Source organism: Mus pahari, chromosome 15 (assembly GCF_900095145.1).
Source record: "Mus pahari chromosome 15, PAHARI_EIJ_v1.1, whole genome shotgun sequence".
NCBI lineage: Eukaryota > Metazoa > Chordata > Mammalia > Rodentia > Muridae > Mus > Mus pahari.
In genome coordinates, this window is record NC_034604.1 from 67,857,364 (window position 1) to 67,882,120 (window position 24,757).

At 46.7% G+C, this 24,757-nt stretch overlaps 1 protein-coding gene across 4 annotated transcripts in view; it reads left to right on the forward strand.

Annotated features, from left to right (window-relative positions):
- The window catches only part of Myo5b (myosin VB), a 295,975-nt gene that overhangs the window by 210,977 nt on the left and 60,241 nt on the right, over nucleotides 1-24,757 (forward strand). For all 4 annotated transcript variants that reach the window (XM_029547256.1, XM_029547258.1, XM_029547257.1 and 1 more), the window contains exons 15-18: nucleotides 7,420-7,575; nucleotides 8,242-8,339; nucleotides 13,312-13,398; nucleotides 23,728-23,839. In XM_029547256.1, coding sequence (XP_029403116.1) covers nucleotides 7,420-7,575; nucleotides 8,242-8,339; nucleotides 13,312-13,398; nucleotides 23,728-23,839 — 453 coding nt within the window. The remainder of the gene's footprint in view (nucleotides 1-7,419; nucleotides 7,576-8,241; nucleotides 8,340-13,311; nucleotides 13,399-23,727; nucleotides 23,840-24,757) is intronic.

A 24,757-nucleotide genomic window follows, 5' to 3' on the forward strand; every position in this document is an offset into this window, starting at 1 on the left:
TGGGCGTTTTCTGCCTGGCTCTTATGCTGTGGCCTGCAATCCAGGACTTTATAATCTCACCTCTTAGCCTTTAAGTCTCATGATCAACCTAGGTCTTTCTATGTGATCAGAGTCACTAAAACAAATTCTGCATGGAGGGGGCCTGCTGCTCCTTCCTCCTAGATGCAGTCACAGTACAGGCTCCTGCAATTAAAACACAGCTTTGAAAACAAAGTCCAAATCCTTCAGATAAATGATACCAGGATAGATTCAAACATCTCTTAAATAGTTTGCATCTCTTGAGTTGTCATAAGCAAAAAGGGCTGAAAATGTAAAATACTTAATTTTTCAGTCTGATTTCTAAATCCTTCATGAAACATTTGATACCTGTCCCCAACCCTAGGACCTAAAAATTTTTTCACATAAGCTGTTAATGACTTCTGCTGATTCACTCTCTCATACAGTATAATTGTAAATTATAATTTACAATTTATAATTTACAGTATAATTGTAAAACAGCAGATTGGGAACACTCACCAATGCTACAAAGACTTAGCCACCCCTGTAAAGGTTCTTTTTTTTTTTTTTTTTTTTTTAGGTTTGGCAGGGTTTCTCTGTATAGCCCTGGCTGTCCTGGAACTCACGCTGTAGACCAGGCTGGCCTCAAACTCTGAAATCCACCTGCCTCTGCCTCCTGAGTGCTGGGATTAAAGGCATGTGCCACCATGCCCGGCCCCTGTAAAGGTTCTTGAGCACTGATCTACCCGTGCTCAGATATGTCTGGGCACTCTGCTAGGAAACCTAGGACTGACAGTCCCCTGCCTGCAATCCCTTCTGACCCTCATCCCTACATGCTCAGCAAATTGTGGTGGTTTGCTGTCACTCACAAGCCCTTAAGCAAGGGGCTTCTGGGAAAGGCTTACATTTAGAGGAAACTGACTGTTGGTGAAATCCGTTTGAATTGCAGTTCACAATTGTAGTTCACAAAAGAGCTGAAGGAGGGCAACCACATGTGGATTCATACAGGGAAGATTCAGGCATTGAGCTACGACAGAACCTGAGTCTTGAATGGGACAGGGCATGGAAGTGAGCATGTGAGGGTATTTTTTGTCATGTTTGGAGCTTCCATAGTACTGGAGAGAGAGGAAGATGCAGAAATAGGGATCATGGTAATGGGAAGGGATCTAGACTGGGGAGGCAGGGTTGAAGAATAGTAGAGGTGTCAGGCATGAAGGAGTCTGTGCAGGGGATGAGTGTTAGAGAACTCCCCTGGGGATCTCGAAGACAGCAGTACAAAGGAGGGAGGGGCCAGAAGCCAGCCAGTGGAAAGACATCCAAAAAAGACAGCCTGGAAGCCATCAGAGAGGACGGGAATCCACTCTACTTGTGACCTTCTGGGCTTTACAAGGAGGGCTCCAGGTAGTCTGAAGATTCATTTCAGCAATATGGGAGGAGGCCCAAGGAAATCTCCTGAGGCAGTGCCTGTCTGTGGACAGCGGGATGGCTGTGGTATATAGCGAGAGGCAGGATGAAGGGCTAAATGAGGAGAAACCAAAGCAGCAGCAGTAGTGGCTAGGGCCGCATTGAGATGATGCGAGTCCAGGTCAGAGACTAATTTAGAGGGGTTGTGTGAGGCTTTACCTTACAAACTGAATAAGGTAAGGAAAGAGGCCACACAACTATGACAGCCTCAGCCCAGCACTCTTTCTATCATGTCGTACTGCTTCTAAGACGTCTGCAGGGTTAGAAGCTCTGCTAGTCTCGGCTCTATAAGCACCTAGAACAGGTACAGCACCTCCTTGGCTGCCTCAGAGCTGAGCTGCAGGCAATGATGATTTCCAGAGCAGCTCAGGTAGCTGCCACTCTGGGGGTAGTACATGTTGACGGATAGGCTATTTGGCTGTCTGGTTTTAGGTCTCTCCTTTTTCTCTCATTTACTAACTCTGTGGTCTTGGTCCCTAAGCCTCAGGTTTCCTCCCCTGTAGAATGGGATGCAGTTGGTACTTAGATCACATGGTTCTGGGACAGCTTGAATGTGTCCAGGCATGCCCAGTACAATCTAAGTACGGTTTACAACCTGTTCTGTTTTGTTCCCTTATGTCATCATATTACTGTTGGGATTAAAAATAAAAATCCTTCAGCAAGCTTGGTCCCTCCCGATTCCCTCTTGGGTACAGTGTGCCTGTACTGGCTTTACATTTTTAATAGTTCCTAGATGTTCTGAGTTCCATCTCTGCAGTTACTACCTCGTGACATGTTTTTCTCCCTATCATACATCCTATTTGCCCAAATATGGCAATGTGGGCATCCCTGGTCATACAGACCTGGGCTGTATAAGAATGCAGGTCAAGCGAGCAAAAGGAGGCAAGCCAGTAAGCAGCATTCATCTGTGTCCTTGACTTCAGTTCCTGCTCCACGCTCCTGCCCTGGCTTCCCTGATGACATGATAACCAGTAAGCTCTGTCAAACCCTTCCCCCCAGAATTGCTTCTGGTCGTGTTTATCACAGCAACAGAAAGCAAACTAGAAGGCTCCCTGAGAGAATCCCGTTCTGATTTCCTCACCCTGAGCTCTGACTTAGTCAGCTTTGTTACTTCCTCCTTTCCCTTAGGACGTCATCTTGTCATTATATTTTCGATCCTGTGGGAAATTGATAACTGTCTGCATTCCATGGCACACTGTGAACTCCTCAGTGTGTGAAGGACTGTGTTTGTGGTTCACTTTTGTGTTACCAGCCTCTAGCACAGCACGGGTTGGGTATCTGGGGTCAGGAAGGATTGATTTTCATTTCTATGCTATCATATAGAATTGAATACCTAGGAAAAGTCACACCACTATGATACATTCAAATATATTTCTCAGTCAGTTAGGTCCTTTCTCCTCTGGCAAGAGGTAATATGCGTCATTGGGGAATGCCATACATGAAAAGAAGCCACTGCAAAGAGGAAGAGTTGCCTCCTTTTGGCAGCTAAAACTTAGAACCGCTATAATTATGTCACTGGAGGACCCTCAAAGCCAACTGCTTGACAATATTGTCCTCAGTATCCTTAGTAGGGACTGGACTCTCTTTATTTCCTCTTATATAAATGCTTGGTTCTGCATATTTTGGATAAGATTATCCCTTCCAGGCCCTGGAACAGGATTAAGAATATTTTGCTCATGAATTTGATCACATTCTCTAGTGTTTATTGTTGCCAGGCAGTTACAGCCATGAAGCAGCCAGAAGACTGACTGTTCTTGAGCTACTCACGAGACAAGGTCTTTAGTTTTACATCACTGGCTTATACTCTTATTCATTCTTTTTATTTTATTTTATTTTTTTTTTTTTTTGTGTGTGATGCTGGTGATCAAGCCCAGGGTCTCCCATATGCTACGCAGACATGATGTCTCACCCCAGGCCAGGTTGGAAAGTGTGTTTAGACTCCTAGGGCAGTGAACTCAAGTTAATTGGCATGCAGACCGCTATGCCAAAAACCTGAAAGTTAAGGTGCTTCTCATGGCTGGTTCTATGAGAAATGAAGGGTGTGAGGAAAGAGCAAGCAGGCATGTTGATTCCAGTGCGTGTACACATACACACACACACACACACAGTATGAAGTTTTGTTGCTTGTAGCCTACAGTTGTTGGCTACTATGCAGTGTAAAACACTTAAATGTGTTTACAGTACTCTTGACTCTTAAATTGCCTTTAAGATGTAAATTTATAATACCTCAAGCTGAAGTAGTTGTTTATATCCTTTGTTTTACTTTAAAATCCTTGGTATAAGAGACAAGCCTTGGCTACTGGTTTTGAACATCAGTTACCACGATCTTGTATTGGTGGGTGGATACACCTGTGCTGAAGTTCATGCATATGGCCAGACCCAACAATTGGTGAAAATTAGTACTTTACTCTTCAGAGCTTATGACCATTTCATTACTATGCAACGAACGACAGAGGTCATCACACTGGATTAGAGGATGCTTGCTGAGCAGTGTATGGTTCTCCCAGTCCAGTGGACGTACACCAACTTCCAGCCAGTGGGCTTATGTGACTCTGAGTGTGGTTGAGTTGTAAGAAGCCCTCGGGGGATGGGATGGTCAATGACTTGTGCTGTGTGCTTCTGCCAATCAGGGCTGTAGAGCCCCTTTTGAATAAGCTCTGTCACCTGATTCCGACATCCAAGTTCAGAGAACAGCTCTAGCGTGTCACTTGCTGATTTATTTGGATGCTCCCCACCTACTCACATTGAGGTGTCGTGTTATGGCTGAATTGTCAGGTGTCTGTGAAGACCAGGAGTGGAGATGATCCAGGGCCTCCTGCAGATTGAAATGGTAATGAAAAGTCTAGAGATGTTGCCTAATTCCCAGAGGCTTCTAGGACTGTGTGTGGTTAATTTGGATTCTCAACTTGACAGGATCTAGAATTACCAAGCAGACAAGCTCTTGCATGCTAGCAAGAGATGATCTAGATTAAGTTAGCCTCTGGGGGGTGCTGGCAAGGGATTATCGAGATTGGGTTAATTGGGGTGGGGACCTATGCTCTCTAAACTTGGATCCTGGACTCAATAGAAGGGAATTCTACCTGAGTAGCAGCATTTGTCACTCTGCCTCTTGACTGTAAATGTAACGTGACCACCTACCATAAGCCCCTGCCTCTGACGGGGAATTCCCCACCATGAAGGACTAAGCCCTAAAGCTGTGGGCCAAAAGGAAGGTTTCTCTTGCGGAGTTGCTGTGTCAGGGTACTTTATCATAGCAACAGGAAGAGAAATGAATGCAGACTTTGCAAACACAACACATGCATGTGGAGTGTGCTATTGAATTGTCCCTTCCTCAGCTATTGACAGGACAGCCTGCTTCTGTCCTCTAAGTGCCTAGTGAATACGTGCTAGCTTGAGGCTCCAGTCCTGGAAGGTCTGGGACATGTGTTGCAGAATGTGATCAAAGTGAGAGCCGCTGTCACTGCCATTCAGGACCTGTAGCCCGATGCAAAGGTGCTGTTGTAGGACAGGGTTTCCCCTCTTCTCCTAAATTCCCCTCTTTGAGTTCAGCGGATGTTACTAGTGGGAGGACTATTCTCACTCATGCCCTTTATCTATTTAATTCAGATTACACTAACCTTAAGGAAGCAAGCCCTGCTTGTGCATTCAGGGACCGAGAATCTAGCTTGGGCTGAGCCTTTGCCTGATAGGCCTAGGAGGGCTTATGCCAGCTACTGTGTTTCATGGGGGTGGGGACAAAGGTCTGGTTGGTCCTTTCTTCATGGATCTCTGTTGATTCACATGGTTAATGACAGATAAAAGAGGTTTTGCTGCTGTATTTAAATAAGACCCCCTTGGTGCATTAGTCAGAGTCCTCATGGCTGAGGCAAACACTGAGCAAGATAATTGAAGAAGGAAATCTTTATTCTGGCTCCTGGTTTTGAGGTGTTAGTCTATTGTGGTAGAATGAGATTAACTTTTTTCTTCCTCCCTTTTATTCCATCCAGGCCCCAGCCTAGGGGATGGAGCTGCCGTTCAGGGGCAGGGGCTCTTCTCCTCTTGGATGCTCTTAACCATGTGTGATGGGCATCTTTGCATACCTAGGAGACTATTCATTAATCTTGAAGGTGTATCCAATCAAATTCACCATCAAGATTGATTATCACACTGTAACATCTGAACTTTTGTTACATCCTTTTGTTGTGAGGATATGAGTTCTACAAAATAATGAATGTCATTGTGACCTTTCATATTCATATATAATGAACTTTGTGTTTGCGCCAATCACTCTCACTTATCCCCTTCCCCAATTCCCTTCCTTTTCCTGAACAGCCCTTCTACTTTCTGTAGTCTTTTTTCTAGAACCCATGCATGATAGAAAACATGATATATCTACCTGCATTTTCACAGTCTTTGCTGATTTTGTATGTATAACTGAATAATAAACTTCGGCAGTGTCTCAGTGGTAGGCATCTTCTGTGTGCCTACATGGGAAGTCTCATACTGCCCTTATCTCTGTGTTGGGAGCAGGGAGGACACAGTGGGCTCAGCAAGAACAAGGCTCTGGGCCCATCACAGGCCAAGATGGTTTCTTTGTGCTGTAGACTGGGTCTGTGGGGGATGTAGAAGGAGTGGGTACAGCATGTTGGAAAAGAGCATGGTGGGACTTGGGGATGGCAGAGGGATTGAAGGGTGGGATATTTGAGATAAGATGAGCACAGTGAGCAAAGGTGGAAGGGTGGGGTAGGAACGTGATGCTTAACATCAGGAAGAACAGGGAGACCGGCGCAATGGCTTCTGGGAAGGATAGGATCAGACATGCTTGCCTGGGGCATCCAAACATGGTGTCTCCTGCATGTAAGTGGGCTCTGAGGGAAGACCGTGCAGAAGGGACCAGCAGAACCTGGAGTCTGAGGCACACACTCTCCTTTTGCCTTCCTTCTGTTGAGATTCCGTGTGCCAAGGGTGACAAAGGAGCCATCCGGACTCAGTTTCCTCTGCTGTCAGGGATGGATCAGAGACCTCCCAGTGAGAGCCCAGCACTGATTGGCTCAGGGAACGAGGGCAGATGTGCCCTCATCAGACTGAGAGTCTTCATGGGCAAACTCTCCGTGCCATTAGCACCCTGTCACACTAACACAAAGACCACATAACAGAGTCCTTACAACAACCTTGGATACAAGATGCAGTCTTACCCCACGGTGCTGATGGAAGACCCAGGACCCAAGGGAGTCAAATAACCTTACAAGATCCCAAATAAGTGTTCGAAAACCATCACCTGTAGACATAGTTCTGTGAGTGTCTCTCTGTGCCTCCTGGTACACTCCAAGGAACTGAAACTGTGCCTGTCTTTGTAGATGAATGTTTAGTAACCCTGTTGGGGAAAGTAACCTTTTCCAACCCTTTTAAACACTGAGGTATCACTCACCCCACACCGTAACGCCCACCCTTTGAAGCGTTAAACTTGTGGGGTTTAGTGAGTTAACCAAGTTGTGCAACCGTGCTACACGCTCGAGAATGATATCATCCCTCAAAAGTGAAAAACTGCACTCATTAGCTGGCCTTATTTTCCCCCTGGACAGCCATAGGTGCTCTCTGTTGTCTAGACGCTTCACTTTAGCTAAACAGACTCACGCACGCTCTCTGTTCTTCCATACGTGGCTTTCACCACTTAGCATTATGTTTTCAATGCTCGTCTGCCGTGTTACGGCATGTGAGGACTTCATCCTTTTATACTGTTGAATAATATTCCATCACACCTATATACCACTCTTTATCCATCACATGATGGCCACTTGAATCCTTATTAGTTTATATCCTTTACGAATAATGATGTTATGAACATGGGAACACAAAGTTTTGTGTGGGTGTGCATTTTTTACTTCATATATGTATATGCTGTTTTGGACGACTATTAACAACATTAAACTATAAGAGATATTACCCCTTTATACCTTTCTTATTGTGATTCTGTCCCAGTTCCCACTAGTGGCTGATTTGTTCCACGATGACAAGGACTCTGTTCCAGCCACCAACACAGCTAAGAATCGATCATCTTCAAAGATCAACATTCGCTCTTCCAGACCCCTCATGAAAGTCCCTAACAAGGAGCACAAGAAATCCGTGGGCTACCAGGTCAGTCCTGGTCCAGGGCCTGTGGCACATGCAGCAGGGCTGGCTTGGAGGATAGGGGTGGGGGTTGAGGCTTACAAAAGAAGAGTTAAATGCAGGGCCCCAGTAAAGGTGCTCAGATAGCGTGGTGGGGAGAAGAGGGTTAAATAAGCCCAGGAACTAACTCAAGTGCTTGGTTTCCAGTATGTCTCCAAAGAGAAGGATCTGGTAGTCCCACCTGCTTTAATTCCTGTGAATTTGCTAATTTGGGACATTTCATACAAACCTCATCATTTCTGGGATGTTTAGGTGCAGGCATTACAACTACGTTCCCCACATTCAGGGATAGGAGGCCATGAGCATACAGCAGGTAGATCTCTCGTCTCTTGGCACTCACAGTTCAACTCATTGATTCTCCTAACAATGGGAGTCAGGCACACTGTGGAGTAGCTTTCCCTGCTTACTTTGAAGAGCCCTACTATTTTATTCATAGCAAGCTAGGAGTGTCAGCTAGAATCTAAGCCCTGGTCACTGAATGTCTTTCTTTCCCTGTCTTTCTGATTTAATCATAGTCATAATAATGATTTCTGGTGTCACCACTAGCAAAGTAGTCACCAGTGTGTTAGTGTTTCTTCGATGCGCATTCAACAGAATACTAAAAATAACCAAGGCCTGGCTTTGCCCCTCCAGTTCCGTACTTCCCTAAACCTGCTTATGGAGACCCTGAACGCCACAACACCACACTATGTTCGATGCATCAAGCCCAACGACGAGAAGCTCCCCTTCCAGTAAGTGCCAGCTGGGTGGAGCCACACCAGCCTCCTTATCCAGCCGGGACAGGGAGGGTTCAGATTACTGGGCTCTGCAGAGTCATATATGGATGGGCCTGTCAGTCACTTCCAAAGTGGGCTGTGGCTGAACACTGCCTTCTCTGAGCACGCTGCTCACTTACTCGTGTCCCTTCTTCCACTCTTCTGAGGTGTATAATCCTCTGCACTGTGTCTGCTGACTGTGAATAGAACAAAGGATGAGACAGATGCTGGAAGTAGGAATGGGAGGAGGGATGTGGCAAATCAATAGTTTATGTCAACATATACAGTGATGCATATGAATAGTTGCATGTGCGTCTATATCTGCGCTGTGCCTGCAGAGGCCAGAAAATCAACCTGCAGAGTCATTCCTCAGGTACCACCCACACCATCTTTTAAGGTAGCGTCTTTCAGCTGGCATGGGGCTTGTTGCCAAGGCTACCTGAGCTGGGCAGTGAGCCCCAGAGATCTGCTTATCTCAGGCCTCCATTGCTGGGAATGCAAGCATGCACCACGCCACATGGCTTTTTTTTTTTTTTTTTATGTGGTTCTGGGCATTGAACTCACACAATGAACACAGGCAAATACTTTACTGCCTGTGTTACTTCCCAGTTTATAATAATAGAGCAAAAACATGTTTCAACCATATACATTGTTACCCTTTTCACTGATGCTTCTCATGTATTTTCTCCTTGTATTTTTTTTTTTCTCAAAATCGGAATATTGTACAAGTGTAACTGACAAGGAGAGTAAAAGATTAGCTTGGAACCTACTCTGATTCTGGACTCCAATTCGGGCTCTCTTTCTTTCTCTCTCTCTCTCTCTCTCTCTCTCTCTCTCTCTCTCTCTCTCTCTCTCACACACACACACACACACACACACACACGCCCATTCTTTCTCTTTCCCCTTTCTCATCCTGCTTCCTCACCCTCAGCTGTGTGTGTGTGTGTGTGTGTGTGTGTGTGTGTGTGTGTGTGTGTGTGTGTCTCAGGGGCAGGGGATGCTAGGCCTTGCAGAATCCCTGACATCTGCTGAGTACCATTCTCTGAAGAATGAACCACCAGGGCCACAGTTAGCTGGAGTGGAACAGCGCTACCTCCCTTCTCCCAGGACCTGGGTGCTGTCTTGTCCACCAGGCTAAACAGCAAGGTTGATTTCTAACCTCCGCGTACACAGCACATGTATGAATGCACATGCAACTCTCCATATATATCACTGTATACTTTAACATAAACTATTGATTTGCAACTTCCCTCCTCCCATTCCTTCTCCAGTGTCCTTAGCACTGTTCACATGTGGGTCAGGTATTTCTGTTATAGAAGACTGTCCTGCACATTATAGCGTCGTCAAAAGTGTCTCTGGCCTCTATCTGCCACATGCTAATAATGTCTCCGTCAGTGTGACAACCGACATTTTTACACATTACCAAGTGTTCCCTAGGGGGCAGAATAGCCCCGTTAAGAGTCCTTATCCTGAATATTTTTATAGCGCTTCTCATATTAAAGTGTTTTCTCTTGACGTTTAGTCAAGAGACATCTATCTTTTTTCTTCATTATTAGACACTTGGCTATGACAGGTGGGACGGCATTAAGATATTGCCACCACCCTCCAACCTTGCTTAATTAGCTGTATGTCACATATAAATGACACTGCCACCGAAGTGGCCATCAACAGTTCTATGGAAATAGTATGGGCATGGGGAGATCACAATGTCTCAGCTGGTAAAAGCACATGCCCCACGCCTGATGGCCTGTGCTCAGTCCCTGTGAACTCACCAAGTAGAATGGAAGAATTCACTTGGGAAAACTACTGTGGAGACAGAGAGGCAAGAAAGTGACGAAGTGACCCTCCTTCCGGGAGGCAGTGGCAGGGTGAGTGTCCATCTGGACTTCCTTGGTAGAGGTGAGACCTGCTGACCAATTGGTCTCAGGGTCTTTTGCTGACAGTAGAGATGCTGTGGAACCTGAGGAAGCTTAGAGCCCATGCAAGGCTGACAGAGTGGTGGGTGGAGCCACTGGTGAAGCAGAGCCAGGTGCTGCAGCCTTGGGCAGCTCCAGGCTCTGCTGTCCCTGCACTGTTTGGGAACAAGAAAGTGTAATTCTGGCTCCCAGCTGTTTAAACCTTTAACTGGTGGTGTTTTAAATATCCAGTTATGTATTGATTGCCTTCCAAACCTAAGCCTGGTTTAAGTAGAAAGCTGGTTTTCCATTCCTTGTCACTTCACAGTGAAGCCCATGGAATCACCACTGGTGCAGAGATAAGATTAGAACACTGAACAATCTGGACTTCCCAGTACCTGGACAAGGAGAGAAGACGGTGTATCTTCTTTGTCCAGTCTCTGTGCTTTTCTCTTGAAAGTGCTGTTCCATCTGTGGTGATCGTAGTTGTGTTTGGGTAGATGTTCTCCACACCCACTAAAGGGAGGGAGGGAAAGGAGACAAGAGGTCACGTCATGTATTGCCTGACATGCGTGTTGTGTGATGTGACTGATGTGTGGTGTGTGATGCTGTTCCTGGGGAGCTGGGGCCCAGCTGCATTCTTTCTCCTCCACACAGGGACCACAGGTGGGATGCTGCTGCTGCTGGGGGTGGGAAAGAGTGGGTAGGGTGAATTTTGCTGAACTCATCAATGAAAGGAGAGGGTAAGGCTAAGCTAAGAGTCGGTTGCCTCAGGCTGTAAGAGCCTTCCTACGTAAGGTAGGAAGATCTTCAATTCTAGGCTGGCCTGAGCCAATGAGGCTCAAGAAGAGTTATTTTCTGATGGGAGCGACTCCAGGCGTAGTGTGTACAGCCAAGAGAAGGCTGCCCCCATCTTCAGCCTGTTCTCCCAGCATTCCACGATGCTGCCTTGAGATGCTTACTCAGGAAGCCGTGCTGTGGCTACCACACTGCCCAGTCCCAGAGCTGGGGTACACAGTTGTCAAAAGACTTGCTACAGGATGCGACAAGAGTGCTAAAGATATGGTCCCCTGAGAAAAAGAGTGGCCCTTTTTAAAAAGGAAGGCGGGACTGAGGCGTAGAGACTTATACATCATTGAGACCAACGCTTGAGGGCAGAGGCAGGCAGACATCGCTGAGTTCTAGGCAGTAGCCATGGTTGTAATGGTTGGATATAGAGCCCTGGGACAAAGTCTCATTTTTCTCTAACTCTGAAAACTCAGGAGTATCCATTCTTACAGACTGAAGAGAAACAGAGCCTGCACCCCAAAGGCCTTCCCAGGACCATGAGTGGCCACTAAATCCTAAGAGGTTCCTTGTAAGACCAGTCAAGGATGCCCAGCCGGCATCCCAGAACTTGCTTCATATCAAAGAGGACAAAATCACCTCCGGTGGCAGGGAAAGGGTTCCAGTGAGATGCTCCGTGTTCCCTTGGTCTTCTAAGCCTCTTACTGCAGAGCTTCTGTCCTCACAAGAGGAAATTAAGTTGTCAAGGAACCGTTCTGATCAAGACCCTGTACGATCCAATGCTGCATTGTCTCTTATGCACAGAATGTCATTAGTGACCTGAGGCCCTCTCATTTAGAGCTGGAGTGAGCCAAGTTTGGGGTGCAGCAGAAAATGGGGGTTCTGACAGCAGTATGAGGGAAGGAGAAGGTAGAAACAAGAACAGGCCTGAAGGAGTATGTGGGGAGCCTCACACCTAGGTCACCATGGAGTCAGAGCATGCCTGATATGCTGTAATGGCTGATAGTCACCAGTCCCTAGGAAGTACACAGTGAAGGTAGGCATGCCTGGGGTGCCATTTGTCAGATGCCACAGTTTGATGACTCCTGAGGGAGGCTTGTGTGGAAAACACAAGAGAGAGGTATAAGAAGACTAAGGGCAGCTCACACAAAGAGGAGGAGAAAGTCTATGTCACAGAGAGACTGGCTGAGGGTGGCTGTCTCTAGGCCAGCTCCATCACTGCAGTTCAGAATCCAGATGGGTTATGCAGCCATAAAAGCCCTCCTGGGTTGTCAGGGAGTTGATGCAGGGCATACCAGGGGCTTGTCCTGGGGGCTCGTGCAGGCTCCCACCTCTCGTCATCTGCCAGGGCAAGATAGCTGTCTACAGCCTCACCAGGGTTTCTGCCCGAACCACTGTGTTCTCCAGGATCGCAGGCTGTGGGCCTCGTGGGTCCTCAGACTCGTTCTTCCATCTCCAGAATGCACAAAACAGAAGCAGCATAGCCACTGGCTTCAGCTGAGTCAGTCAGGAAGAAAGGGCATGAACATTCCTCAAACTTCTGAGACAATAATCTCAAGAGATTTGAAAAGTGGCTAATTCTGGGTCGGTTTGGTTCCTAATAGGACTTCTGATCGTGCAAATCTCCTGCTAGCTTTCTCCAGGATCTCCCTGCAGCACCTTCGCTGTGAATCTTACAGCGTGCCTTGCGGTATTCTGCCACTGATCCCTGTCCCCTCCTCTGCTGTCCTTGTATCACACACAGGCCATTAGAAAGTCTGTGTGGAAGGAATTGCTCAGGGCACGCTCTGCAGAAGGAATTGCTCAGGGCAAGCTCTGCAGAATAGACAGGACTGAGGCCGGGAAGGTGGGCAGGGCTCGGGTGGGCAAGCGGGCAAAGGGCAAGCTCTGCAGAATAGACAGGACTGAGGCCGGGAAGGTGGGCAGGGCTCGGGTAGGCAAGCGGGCAAAGGAAAGCGTGAGATTAAGAACATGCACAGTCTTGAGACCTGCGGCTGCCGAAATGGCTCTTCCACCCTTTAGTCTGTGCTTTACCCTGACCTAGTGTGTGGCCGTCCGCAGCTTGGTGGCAGCAGGTGTCTTATGCTGCAGGAGAGGGGCACTTTCTCATCTTTCTTCTCTCTCTCTCTCTCTCTCTCTCTCTCTCTCTCTCTCTCTCTCTCTCTCTCACACACACACACACACACACACACACACACACACAAACACACAAACACACATCCGCTTACCTCCGAGCATCTCTTCATGGTGTTTTTTTTACTTGGCAGCTTTGACCCCAAGAGAGCTGTACAACAACTCCGAGCCTGCGGTGTGCTGGAGACCATTCGGATCAGCGCGGCAGGTTACCCATCCAGGTAACGTAACCAGCCGTTCCCTCCTCAGGCTGCTGCAGAGCAACCGAGGGTAGAGCCCTGTGAGCTATGGTAGGTGCTGTCAGTCTGAGACTGACCCTAACAAAAGCTCCTAAGCCCCGAAGATTCAAACAGGGTGCTGACAGAAATTCAACTTGGCTTGAAAACACAGAGTCAATGAGGACCTGCTTTGGGGAAGCATTTCAAATTAGCATGGATCCAGGTGATGAGCTAGCTGGAGTTCTTGACTTTATCCTTCATCTTCTCCCCAATTGTGTTGTGGCAAAATATGATAATGTAATATTTACTGTCTTTACTGTTTCAAGCATGCATTAAGTATATTCAGATGTTTACACCCACTCCTATGAGCTACCTCAGGAATCGATTTAATTGTCCAAAACCAGAGCTCTCTACCCATTCAAGACGGCTGGCTGCTTTAGTCTGTCTTCCCTTTACTGTAAGAAAACACCCGAATGAACAAAATGCTCCGTACAGACTGTCTTCTCAAAATGCCTTCTGTTGGGCACAGTTAGCCCAAGGCTACAAAGGAAGGAGTAAGAACGCAGTCCAACAAGAAGTGGAAGTGTAGCTGGGGTCCCGTAGCGCCCTCAAGCCCAAGCTCAGTTGGCCTAAAATGACTCCATCATTGTCCTCATTCCTGCCACCTTATTTCACTCCCTCCCAGCACTGCCATTCTGAGACCAAGCTTCTAACACAGGAACCTTCAGGCAGTAAACCATACCAGACTATAGTACAGCGCTCCCATCCTGCCCACAGCCCCCGCAGCCACCCTTTCTATTTCTGTCTTTCAACTGGTCAAGTCTAGATGCTTCATCTGTGTGGAATTACATAGTACCTGTCCTCTTTGTGACTGGTTTATTTTGCTTAACATTATATCCTTAAAGTTGTGTACTGTATGTAGCATGTGATAGAATTTCCTTTCTGAGGAAGGATAGAGAGAGCCTTTACATGTTTGTTACCAGGAGTTGCCTGTCTTCTCAACTAGTGTTGGACCGCTTTAGCTTTCAATGTGACGTCAAATCTATCACAGAAAACTTCTCTGAAGTTTCTCTGAAACTTCATGAAACTTCTCTGAAACTTTCATGGCGACTGGGGAGATGTTACTCAAGTATGATGACCTGAGTTCATATACCCAGCTCAAGAAGTATTGCTGGGGTTGGGGTGGGGGCAGCAGGGATAAGCTGATATCTGAAGCTCAAAGGCCACTCTAGCTGTTTGGTGAGACCCTGTCTCTAACTGACAAAAGAAATAAGGTGGAGAGCAATGAAGAAAGACACCCAGTGTTGACCTCCAGCCTTCACATGTACACATACATGTACATACGCATGTACACACACAGAGTACACATCCCTCATGATCTGACCTATGTCATGGATATCCCACAGAACTACGCTACAACCTGGAGAAGCCACACCAAGACTGTACTCTACTCTGGGTGCTTGCCTCAAATAGAGCAGGTTACTGCATCATCGGCTCTCCCAAAGTCACACTGCACACTAATAATGGTATGGAAACTAGATGTCTTCCATGGTCATCTAGGACTGGGCTGAATACTGTGACAGCCCTGGGGCCTGCCTGTCAGGATCCACTGCTCTGAGATAGCTCTCTTCAGAAGTAAAAGGAGCCAGCATTGCGGGAACACAGACCTCCCTCCTATCTGCACAGGGAACTTTCCACTGAAGTAGAGGGACCAGTTTTATATACTGTGCTTAATTGTCCATGAGCAGCTTAACCATAAACACTTCCCACAAGGAAATGGAATTGCTGATAGAATCGGGGCTTTGCACTTGACCTGGAAAGCGTGGGAATGGTTGCTAATTTGCAGCACCTAGGCTGCTTCTTAAGGCTAAGATGGGCTAGGCATCATTCAGGGTAACTGCTGGAGCCATGTGAAAGGTGTTACAACCACAACTTCCCTTGAAATGCAAGTGGTGGTGTCCTAGGACCCCGTCTGATATTTCTACCTGAAGGTCTGAATAGAAGTAGTTACAGACTCCACCTACTACACACATATACACACACATGCACACACACACTACTTACTACATACACACCACCTGCTGCACACACACCACCTGCTACACGCACACATACACACATACATGCATACCTGCTACACACACACATACACACACGCACACACACTACTTACTACATACACACCACCTGCTATGCGCACACACACACACACACACACACCACCTGATATACATATCACCTGATACACACACATACCCTCCATCTGTTCTTGCAATATCTGACATTGCCTTTTGATTGGTGGAATAGGATTTTGATTGGTGGGGTAGGACTGAGGCCTGGCATTGGCCATTTGTGATCCTGTCACCTCTGCTGCCTTTCAGTGCCTGTCACAGGCCCTAGGTTCAGATCTGACAGCTTCATTATAGCTGAAGACCTGGAGGAGAACCTGAGGGTGCTCCCAAGCTACGTTTTTAGGGGCACCGCTCTCCTGGTCCTGATGAGCTCCCCGGTCACATCACTTCACAAAGAGCATCCTTAGTGCAGCCGTTATTAGTCCGCTGTTTTCAGAATCATGTGCTGTGACCCATTAGTGACCAGTGCATGGGTTGAATGGGCTTTGACCAGATCATTCTAGAAAAAAATTAGGTTGGAATTGTACTAGGACAGTTTGTGGAAGAAAGGATGTTGTGGTGTGACTACATCTTTGTGTTACGGGTAGGAAAGACATACTATAATCAACATGTGTCACAGTGAGGCCCACAGAAGGGCGTGGGCTGCCGAGTCACCATGCAGCAATTGAGTTTGTTCTAGAATCAACGCCCTTCTGCTTGGACTGTATTGTTGCTCAGCAGTCAAGTCAAGTCAATCAAATGTCACCCCCTCCAAAGGCTTGGCATAGCATATAGCCACTTCTGTATGGGTATAAATATCTGAGAGAGTAGGGGAAAATTTTCCGTTTTCTTCTTGTGAAATCCCTGTGAGTGTGTGGCCTCAAGAAAGCATCCTGGAATTCTCTAAACTCTCCAGGCAACTGAAAAGGTTAGTTTGCAAGTTGTATAGAAAGGCTTGGTGGTGTTGCTCAGTGGTAATGTGTTTGCCTTGCATGTACAAGGCCTTGGGTTCAATTTCCAGCACCAAACACACACGCACACACACACACACACACACACACACACACACACACACAAAAACACACGATTTAAGTTACTGCATAAGAAGCTTAGCGAGGTGGGTACTCAACAACCAAGCCTATGCTGTGTAGTGGCCTGAAGGTGAACAGACAAACCTAAGGTGTTCATCGCTATGGTTAACAACCTAAGGTGTTCATCACTATGGTTAACAACCTAAGGTGTTCATCACTATGGTTAACAACCTAAGGCGTTCATTGCTTTGGTTAACAACCTAAGGTGTTCATTGCTATGGTTAACAACCTAAGGTGTCCATCTCTATGGTTAACAACCTAAGGTGTTCATCGCTATGGTTAACAACCTAAGGTGTTCATCACTATGGTTAACAACCTAAGGTGTTCATCGCTATGGTTAACAACCTAAGGTGTTCATCGCTATGGTTAACAACCTAAGGTGTCCATCACTATGGTTAACAACCTAAGGTGTTCATCGCTATGGTTAACATCATTAGTCAGACACCTTGTGAAATGGTACAGTAGGATTGTGTTAAGCAATGAAGAAGACATGGGAAAACCATGTGACAATGAGGTAGTCTAGGACAGATGGGACCTGGCAGGGAGGAACTGTCTACATATAAAAGGAACTACCTCCTTCACCAGTAACTCTAACTGAATTATTTCATGGTAGGAGAAGTGACTTTCAGAAAGCATCACTCCAAAAGTATCTCCTTAGACATCAGTAAGAGGATGGATATGCCCAACATAGTAAACTGTATCCCCTAAACAGTCAGGGTTCTATATCCACCTGCACCTCGGATGCTCTGGCTGGGATTTCACAGAGCTTTGCTGTGTGAGGTCACAGTGACAGAGGTCCCACTGCATCCTACACAGCCTTGCTGTGTGAGGTCACAGTGACAGAGTGCCCACTGCATTCCCACACAGCCTTGCCATGTGAGGTCACAGTGACAGAGTGCCTACTGCATTCCCACACAGCCTTGCCATGTGAGGTCACAATGACAGAGGCCCCACTGCATTCCACACAGCCTTGCTGTGTGAGGTCACAGTGACAGAGTGCCCACTGCATTCCCGCACAGCCTTGCCATGTGAGGTCACAGTGACAGAGTGCCCACTGCATCCTACATAGCCTTGCCATGTGAGGTCACAGTGATAGAAGTCCCACTGCATCCCACACAGCCTTGCCATGTGAGGTCACAGTGATAGAGGTCCCACTGCATCCCACACAGCCTTGCCGTGTGAGGTCACAGTGACAGAGCGCCCACTGCCAGCCAGCAGCAGTGTTCTCCCACTCTCCCACAGGCTTCTAGGTACCTGTCTACTTTTATCTGTCCTAAGAATTACAGCTCTCTGGGAGGCTGGCTTATAATGAAAATGTATCGTTCAATTTGAAACACTGTGCAGTAGCTAAGAAATATGCTCATTGTACAGAGCATAAAGAAAGATGATGAATGGGCTGTCTGGGAGAGCAGCTCCCTGGTAGCTCCCTGCTTCCCTGGTCTTCACAGCTATACAGCTAACCCCTAGGATGGCTCCCCCTCTCTCTCCCTCCCTCCCTCCCTCCCTCCCCTTTGTATCTGAAAGAACTGTGCTGGATCACTGGCAACTTTGTAACTGAAAGAACTGTGAGGCAAATACTGCTCAGCCAAAGCAGGAGTGGGAGGGCTCCTCAAACACACAGTGTTTGTATAAAAAGAGCTAAACCCAAACCCGATGAACTTAGTTCTCATCCTACTCTTGAAAGCACAGTACTGCTTTTTTATCATGAGATAGGATCTCACTTGGCAGCCCAGACTGGCCTTGGATTCATGCAGAGCCAAAACTGGAATCAAACGCATAGCAATCCTCCTGCCTTAGCCTTCCAAGGGCTGAAACTACAGAAATGTGCCACAGTGAGTGGTGTTTACTGAAAAGACTTCCTGCTTTCCCAACGCTACCTCCCCCAACCCATGTGGGGGGAAATGGTTTAGAATCATAGAATTAAATGGACGCCATGGCAACCGCCTCCTCACCTCCTAGCTTATCACATCTAAAGCGGTCATGTGGTCGCTGCCTTTGCTCTTAGACTTTGAGAGTGTGTAAGGCAGAACTTAGGCTGGAATGAAGTGGTTTCTTGTCTCCGGCTGCCATGTGGGTACTGGGAATTGAACTTGAGACCTTTGGAAGTACAGTGGGAATTGAACACAGGACCCTTGGAAGTGCAGTGTGTACTCTTGACCACTGAACCCTCTCTCCAGCCCCTAGGTTTTTACTTTTTAACATGTATGAATGCTACTATGAACATGTCTGTGCATGCTCTTTTGTTTTGCTTTCAGTCAGGGCTGCACTATGGAGCCCGGGTTGGCCATGGGCTTACAGTCCTCTTGTCTTTACCTCCTAAGTCCTAGGACTGCAGGTGTGTGCCACACACTTAGCCATGTACATGTTTAAATGCAGACATTTATTTCCATGTTTATTCATTATATAGCTGTCAGTGGAGTTACTGGATCTTACAGTAACTCTGGTTAACCCCTTGAACCTGTCATACTGTCTCCACAGCAGTTAACATTTTACAGTCACCAGCAGTAGACATAGAGCCCTGTATCCACACACGGTCATCAAAATATATTTGTATGTTTCCTGTCATAGCCATCTGGGAATGTGAAGTGGTACCTCACTGTCATTTAGATTTGTGTTTCCCTGATGGTTCCTGGTGTTCAGTCTCCTTTCACGGGTTTTAGGTCATCTGTGTGAATTCTCTGGAGAAATGTGTAGTCAGGTCATCTGAGCATTTCTGAATTAGGTTATTTGCCTGTTGAGTAATGAGGATTTGTTTGTGATCAGAAACCATTACCAGCCGTATGCAACTATTGTCTCTAATTCTATGATTAGTCTTCATATTTTCTTGACCACATTCTTTTAAATGCAAAGACTTCCAACTTTAATGAAGTCAACTTTATCTGTTTCTGTTCTTTGGCTGTTTGTGCTTTAGGAAGCAGATCTCAGAAATCATTGTCCAATTCAAAGCTGCCAAGGTTTGTATTAAGGTTTTCTTCTAAGTGTTTGATGACTTTAGGTAAACCATTTTGCATTAGCATCTGTGTGGTGTGAACTAGGGGATCCAGCTGCATTGTTTGTAGATGGATAGACTGTTGTCTCAGTACCATTTCCTGAACAGGTCATGACTCTTGAGGCTGGCAAGATAGGCGGCATCACTTATATTTTATGGATGAGGAAACAAATTGCAGAAAGACTGTGATTGAATCAGGTCCTCCAAGATGGAAACAGTTAAGGATGTGTCTGCCCAGCTAAAAGCATAGGTTACCCTTCTAATCTTACCCTGAGAACCCTAAAGGATTCTTCACCATTTTCTAAGGGACTCTTGAGACTATGGACCATAGCGTCTTTGGGGCAACTTCTTTGTGATCTGATATCACAGAGCTTGACTTAGGACATCATCTTACTCGGGAGGCAAGTTCTGGGTTTATACAACCAAACCAATATCCTCGTGAGGAAACTGATTCAAAAGGGGAGCAACCCGAAGTTGTGCACCTGTGGCCAGCCCATCTCATTTGTCCACCCCAGGTGACTGATGACCTTGCAGATGGACATTCTTCTGCAGAATGGCCTCACGAAGTGATACTTAAATCCACTGTGAGACTCCAGATAGGAACTTGCTCAGCCAAAACAACACTGGAAGCAACATTCACAGCAGCCACACCATCCCTCCATGTCTCATGCCAACTCACTCTACGAAGGCATTTTTCCAGACTAAAGGCTCTGATGAATGTTTGCCTAGTCTGAAAGCAGTCGCAGCCCTGAGCTTGTCCCATACACCCAACTATGACTGTTTGGCCAGACCAGAGTGCAGGTGAAGGAGGCCATTTCTGAAATGGAAGCATGATACTGAAGTCTAGAATACCCAGCAAAGCACATAGTATATGAATTGAAAGCCAGGGAGAAAGTCGGGGCTAAGGAACTGGGAGAAGCCTACCTCCAGAGTGGCTGGGGCACCATAAAGCACCTCAGGAGCTGGCATAGTCTGAGGATGGTGTTCTTCAGCTATAGATAGAGTGGATGCTTTGCAGCATACTGAGAGAAGATATGTCAGGGTCACATGACAGGGAAGGGTCCACACTGTTTAGATGCCAGCCATGGACACTTGTTAAGGCCTTCTGAACCAAAACTATCGTATAGTCTATAGCAAATGCTCTTGAAGATATTGAGAGCCTTTTGTTGTTGTTCTGGGTCTCGGTGAATGAGGGAGTGTCAATGGCCCAAAGTTGCAGTATGCCCTGTGTTGTATGGGATTCTCCTACACTGAAAAATTAACACCCTAAGCCCGCAGCTCCCCCTTTAAGAGACACTGGTAGAAAAGGTTTAACTGGGAGGGTCCAACATTTGAATGGCCAGTAAAATACTATTCAACTAATATAAGCAACTGGCTATAAAGACACCACACTAAGGTTTGGAGGTAAAGGGATTGAAGTGTCTGAGGGAAACAGTGGTTAAAGAAGGCTGGAGGCTAGCAAGAGAGGACATCCACGTGCTAACAGACCTGCACAGGCAGGTCTCAGAGCTCTGGGACCCAGGATAGACTCAGAAGCATGGAGCACAGAGTCTACACAGCAAAACCTAGGCCTGTCTGTGGTCTTCCGGAGCTGTCTCCCTCTACGTCGATACAGTTACACTGAACACGTGTTCAAGTATGTCCTGTTAAATTCTCCTTGAACAAAAAGAATCAAATGCTTTTTTTATTTTTACTTTGCAGCTTTTTCCATTTCAGGCAAAGAGACTTTTCTGTGAGGGTTTTCTCTCTAGGCACATACAGGTCCATGCAGAACCCATGCTGATTCTGGACTCTGTGGTCACTAACGTTACTATAGGCCTTCTGATGCCAAGACCTAAGAGCAGACTCACTTCCCTTAGTCTGTCTCCTGGGGGAATGAGTTCCTTCCCAAGGCTGGGGACTCTTCTCAGCAGCCCTCCTTCCCAGCTTCACTACGCTACCCTCTCTCTCCTTGTGCAGATGTATTTCAAAATATGTTTGCAAGTTGAAAAACCAAAAGGACTGGTTGCCTTGAGCAGGGAGGAACATAACGGGAGGTTCTCCCAACACTCCTCTGATGACTCGTTGGCCATGAAAGCCCAGGTACTTTTGTGACATGGGTGACTGTTTTTGTAGACAGAGGGGATAAGCCTTAAGTCACAGTGATGGCCAAGGTAAGAGCCAAGCTTCCTGTGCTCTGAGCTCATTACAAACTGGATTTGACATCTTTGCAGTCACATCTCCCCACCTCCACAGGCACCAGACACATGTGTGGTGCACAGATACACATGTAGATAAAATACCCGTTAAAAAAAATCATAAAAGGATAAATGTATATCACGTGACATCTCAAAAGCGTCTGCTTGTTAAAAAGGAATAGGCTGAAGCGGTACGTATGGTGCTTGCCTGTAATCCAGCATTTGGGAGGTGATTCAGAGCTCTGGGTCATCCTTAGCTTCATGGTAGCTTAGCAGCCAGCCTGGAGCACAGGAAATCCTTTCTCAAAAAGGAAAGGAACTGTCTAGCCAACTGTGTCATAGAAGAAGACATACAGATAAATAGAAGTACCCTTTGGTTATTTCCGCTTATATCAGCCTGTTTCCCTCTGAGGCTTAGCTGCTGTTGAAGCTGAGGGGCTCTGCTGGAGGAGGGGTGTCACTTTGAGTGCACTATGCCTCCCACCTTGAAGGTTCCTGGAACCCCATAGCACTCCTTTCTCTGAAGTTTCTAAAGGACCCTTTGAGGCCAAAGAGTCCCAGGAAAAGGGACACAGCCTGTTCACTTCCCACTAGCACCTGAGCAGGTTGGTCTGAAGTAGCTAGACAGTTGCTAGGCAAGGCCACCAATGAGCGGAGATGGCAGCTGACTCACCTCAGTGACACACCTGAAGATAACTGAACAAAGCTCAGGGAGCCTGTCCCTAGAGACTGGTGTGCAAACCCTCCTGATGTCTCTGAAGGGACAAGCCAGCCTTATTCTGCATTGGCCTTTGAGAGATGGGGGTGGGCTGTACTGACCTCCTGATCAACTACAGCTGTACCTTCCAGCCACCTTGGATGGGGGCTCATATTGATCTGCCACCACATGAGGAGGTCATGCATTTCTGAATCAGGAGGTGAAGTAGTGATGGATGTGAGCCAAAGCTGCTCTTCCTCAGGAGACTGCGATTGTTTATATGAAACCAGTCTCAGATGCCAGGGGTAAGGTGAAGACCCTCTAAAGACTACCAAAACATAGCCAACAGTTCTGCCTTGTGTGGGCAGTGGGTTAGAGGTCTCTTCCGTTATGTGGGGATGAGGCACATCTTTACAGGGGGATTATATTATCCTAATTAAGAGAAAAATATTGAAGAGAGAAACCACCACCATGGCTTCTTAAGCCATTGGTAGCAATCCTGTAACTGGATGTGGGAGTTACAGGGCAGTTTAATACTGTGCCCATCTAGCAGATTAACAGCAGCAGGTTCACCTCTGGAGCCTATGAGCATCCCAACCTTAGGTTCTTCGCCAGATTTCCAGTACTAAGCATGTGTTTCCTTTGGTAGAGCAGGCCTTATATCAGATCAGAAAGCAGGTACTCAAGCTTATTGACATTCATGCCACTATTGTATCTGTGGGCACATAGTATTTCTTTATGATGCGTTATCAGTAACTGTTCGCTTTGTATACTTATTTTACATTCCCGTGTCCTTGGGATCAGTAAAAATGTATCTAGTGAAAAGGAGTCTGGGGCAGAAGACGTCTAAGACGGCCTGCTCCTCTCCCCCACATTAAGAGCAGTGATCTAAGGTCATGGAGATATTGCCATTCTCTCCTGCATTTAGAACTGTGTTTACAAAGATCACTGAGTTAAAGACAAAAACCAAGCCACACGGACAAAGCTGTGTCTAGGTAAGGTGCCCAGCTTCTTCTGTGGTGGCAGCAGGGGACAGGGCTCCGTAGGTGTGAAAAGAAAGATGGAGACCCTGTGAAAGATGCCTCCCAAACACATAATTTACCCATCCCAGCTTCAGGAATCCTGACACAGGGGAGATCCTAGTAGGGTATGGAAAGGACAGATCTCCCCTGAGACTGGTCTGAAGGTCCTGCAATAACTGTACAATAGCCTCGACTCTGTGAGACCGCATCTGAGGTCACCTGATCCATCTTGGCTTTTCCTCCAGGTGGACCTACCACGACTTCTTCAACCGGTATAGGGTGTTGATGAAGAAGAGAGAGCTCGCCAACACTGACAAGAAGACTATCTGCAAGTCTGTCCTGGAGAGTCTCATCAAGGTGATCTAGCCATAGGAGGACACAGACCAAAAGCCCCAGTGGTAGAGGGTGAGGTGGGGGCTATCCACAGCTCTGGCTTCATCACTGCAAAACTGACAGAGATGTTAAACCATTTCCTACAACAGAGAGAGGGATAAAAGAATCCCCTTCCCTACCTATAGCATTCTCTGCCTTGCCACATCTCAACACACAGGGAGCACAGGTCACTGGGGTGCTTAAGGAAGCAACCCCTGGCGGCAGCGGCGGCTGCTGCTTGTTCATCCCAGCATCTCTGGACTCTCAGAGCTGAAGTACCGAGTGGAGGTCCGATCTGTAGCCAGCGTTGGCTTCTTATAAATAAAACAACAGATATTCTCGGGCCTTTGGGAAAAAAAAATCGTTTTAAATAAAACAATCCAAAAATCATATTTTGAGCCTGGAAAATTAAAAACCCAGAATCACGAGAGGCAAGCCCTTAAATATTTCAGCACTTCCTGAGAGTTCCAGAGGTACAGCCGAGTGGAATGATCTGTGTCCCCATAAAATGTTAAATCATAGAAAATAACTTTCAGAAGGTGATAAAAATTAAACATGTTTTTGCAGACTAACCAGCTAGGACAGCGGTTAGAAAGTGGCAGTGTAGTTGACTGAAGGTTGTGCGTGGTTGATGGGACTCTGGTTAACCATGGTTTTGTTGTGGTTCACCCATCAACATACATGCTTTTGACACCTTGTTTTTCATGGGCTAAGAAAAATGTGTTCAAGCTCAGCTGAGCTCAGTTACTATCTAGCACTGGAAGTTCTTTCCTTGTGGGTGTCATGGCTGGCCTCATGGTTTCTATTCTCCAGCCCTAGCTTCCAGGACTTCCTGACTGCCTTTCACTTTGTCCAGGGTCATAGTTCACCGTTACCTGGTTATTAGCAGAACCTTCGTCCATC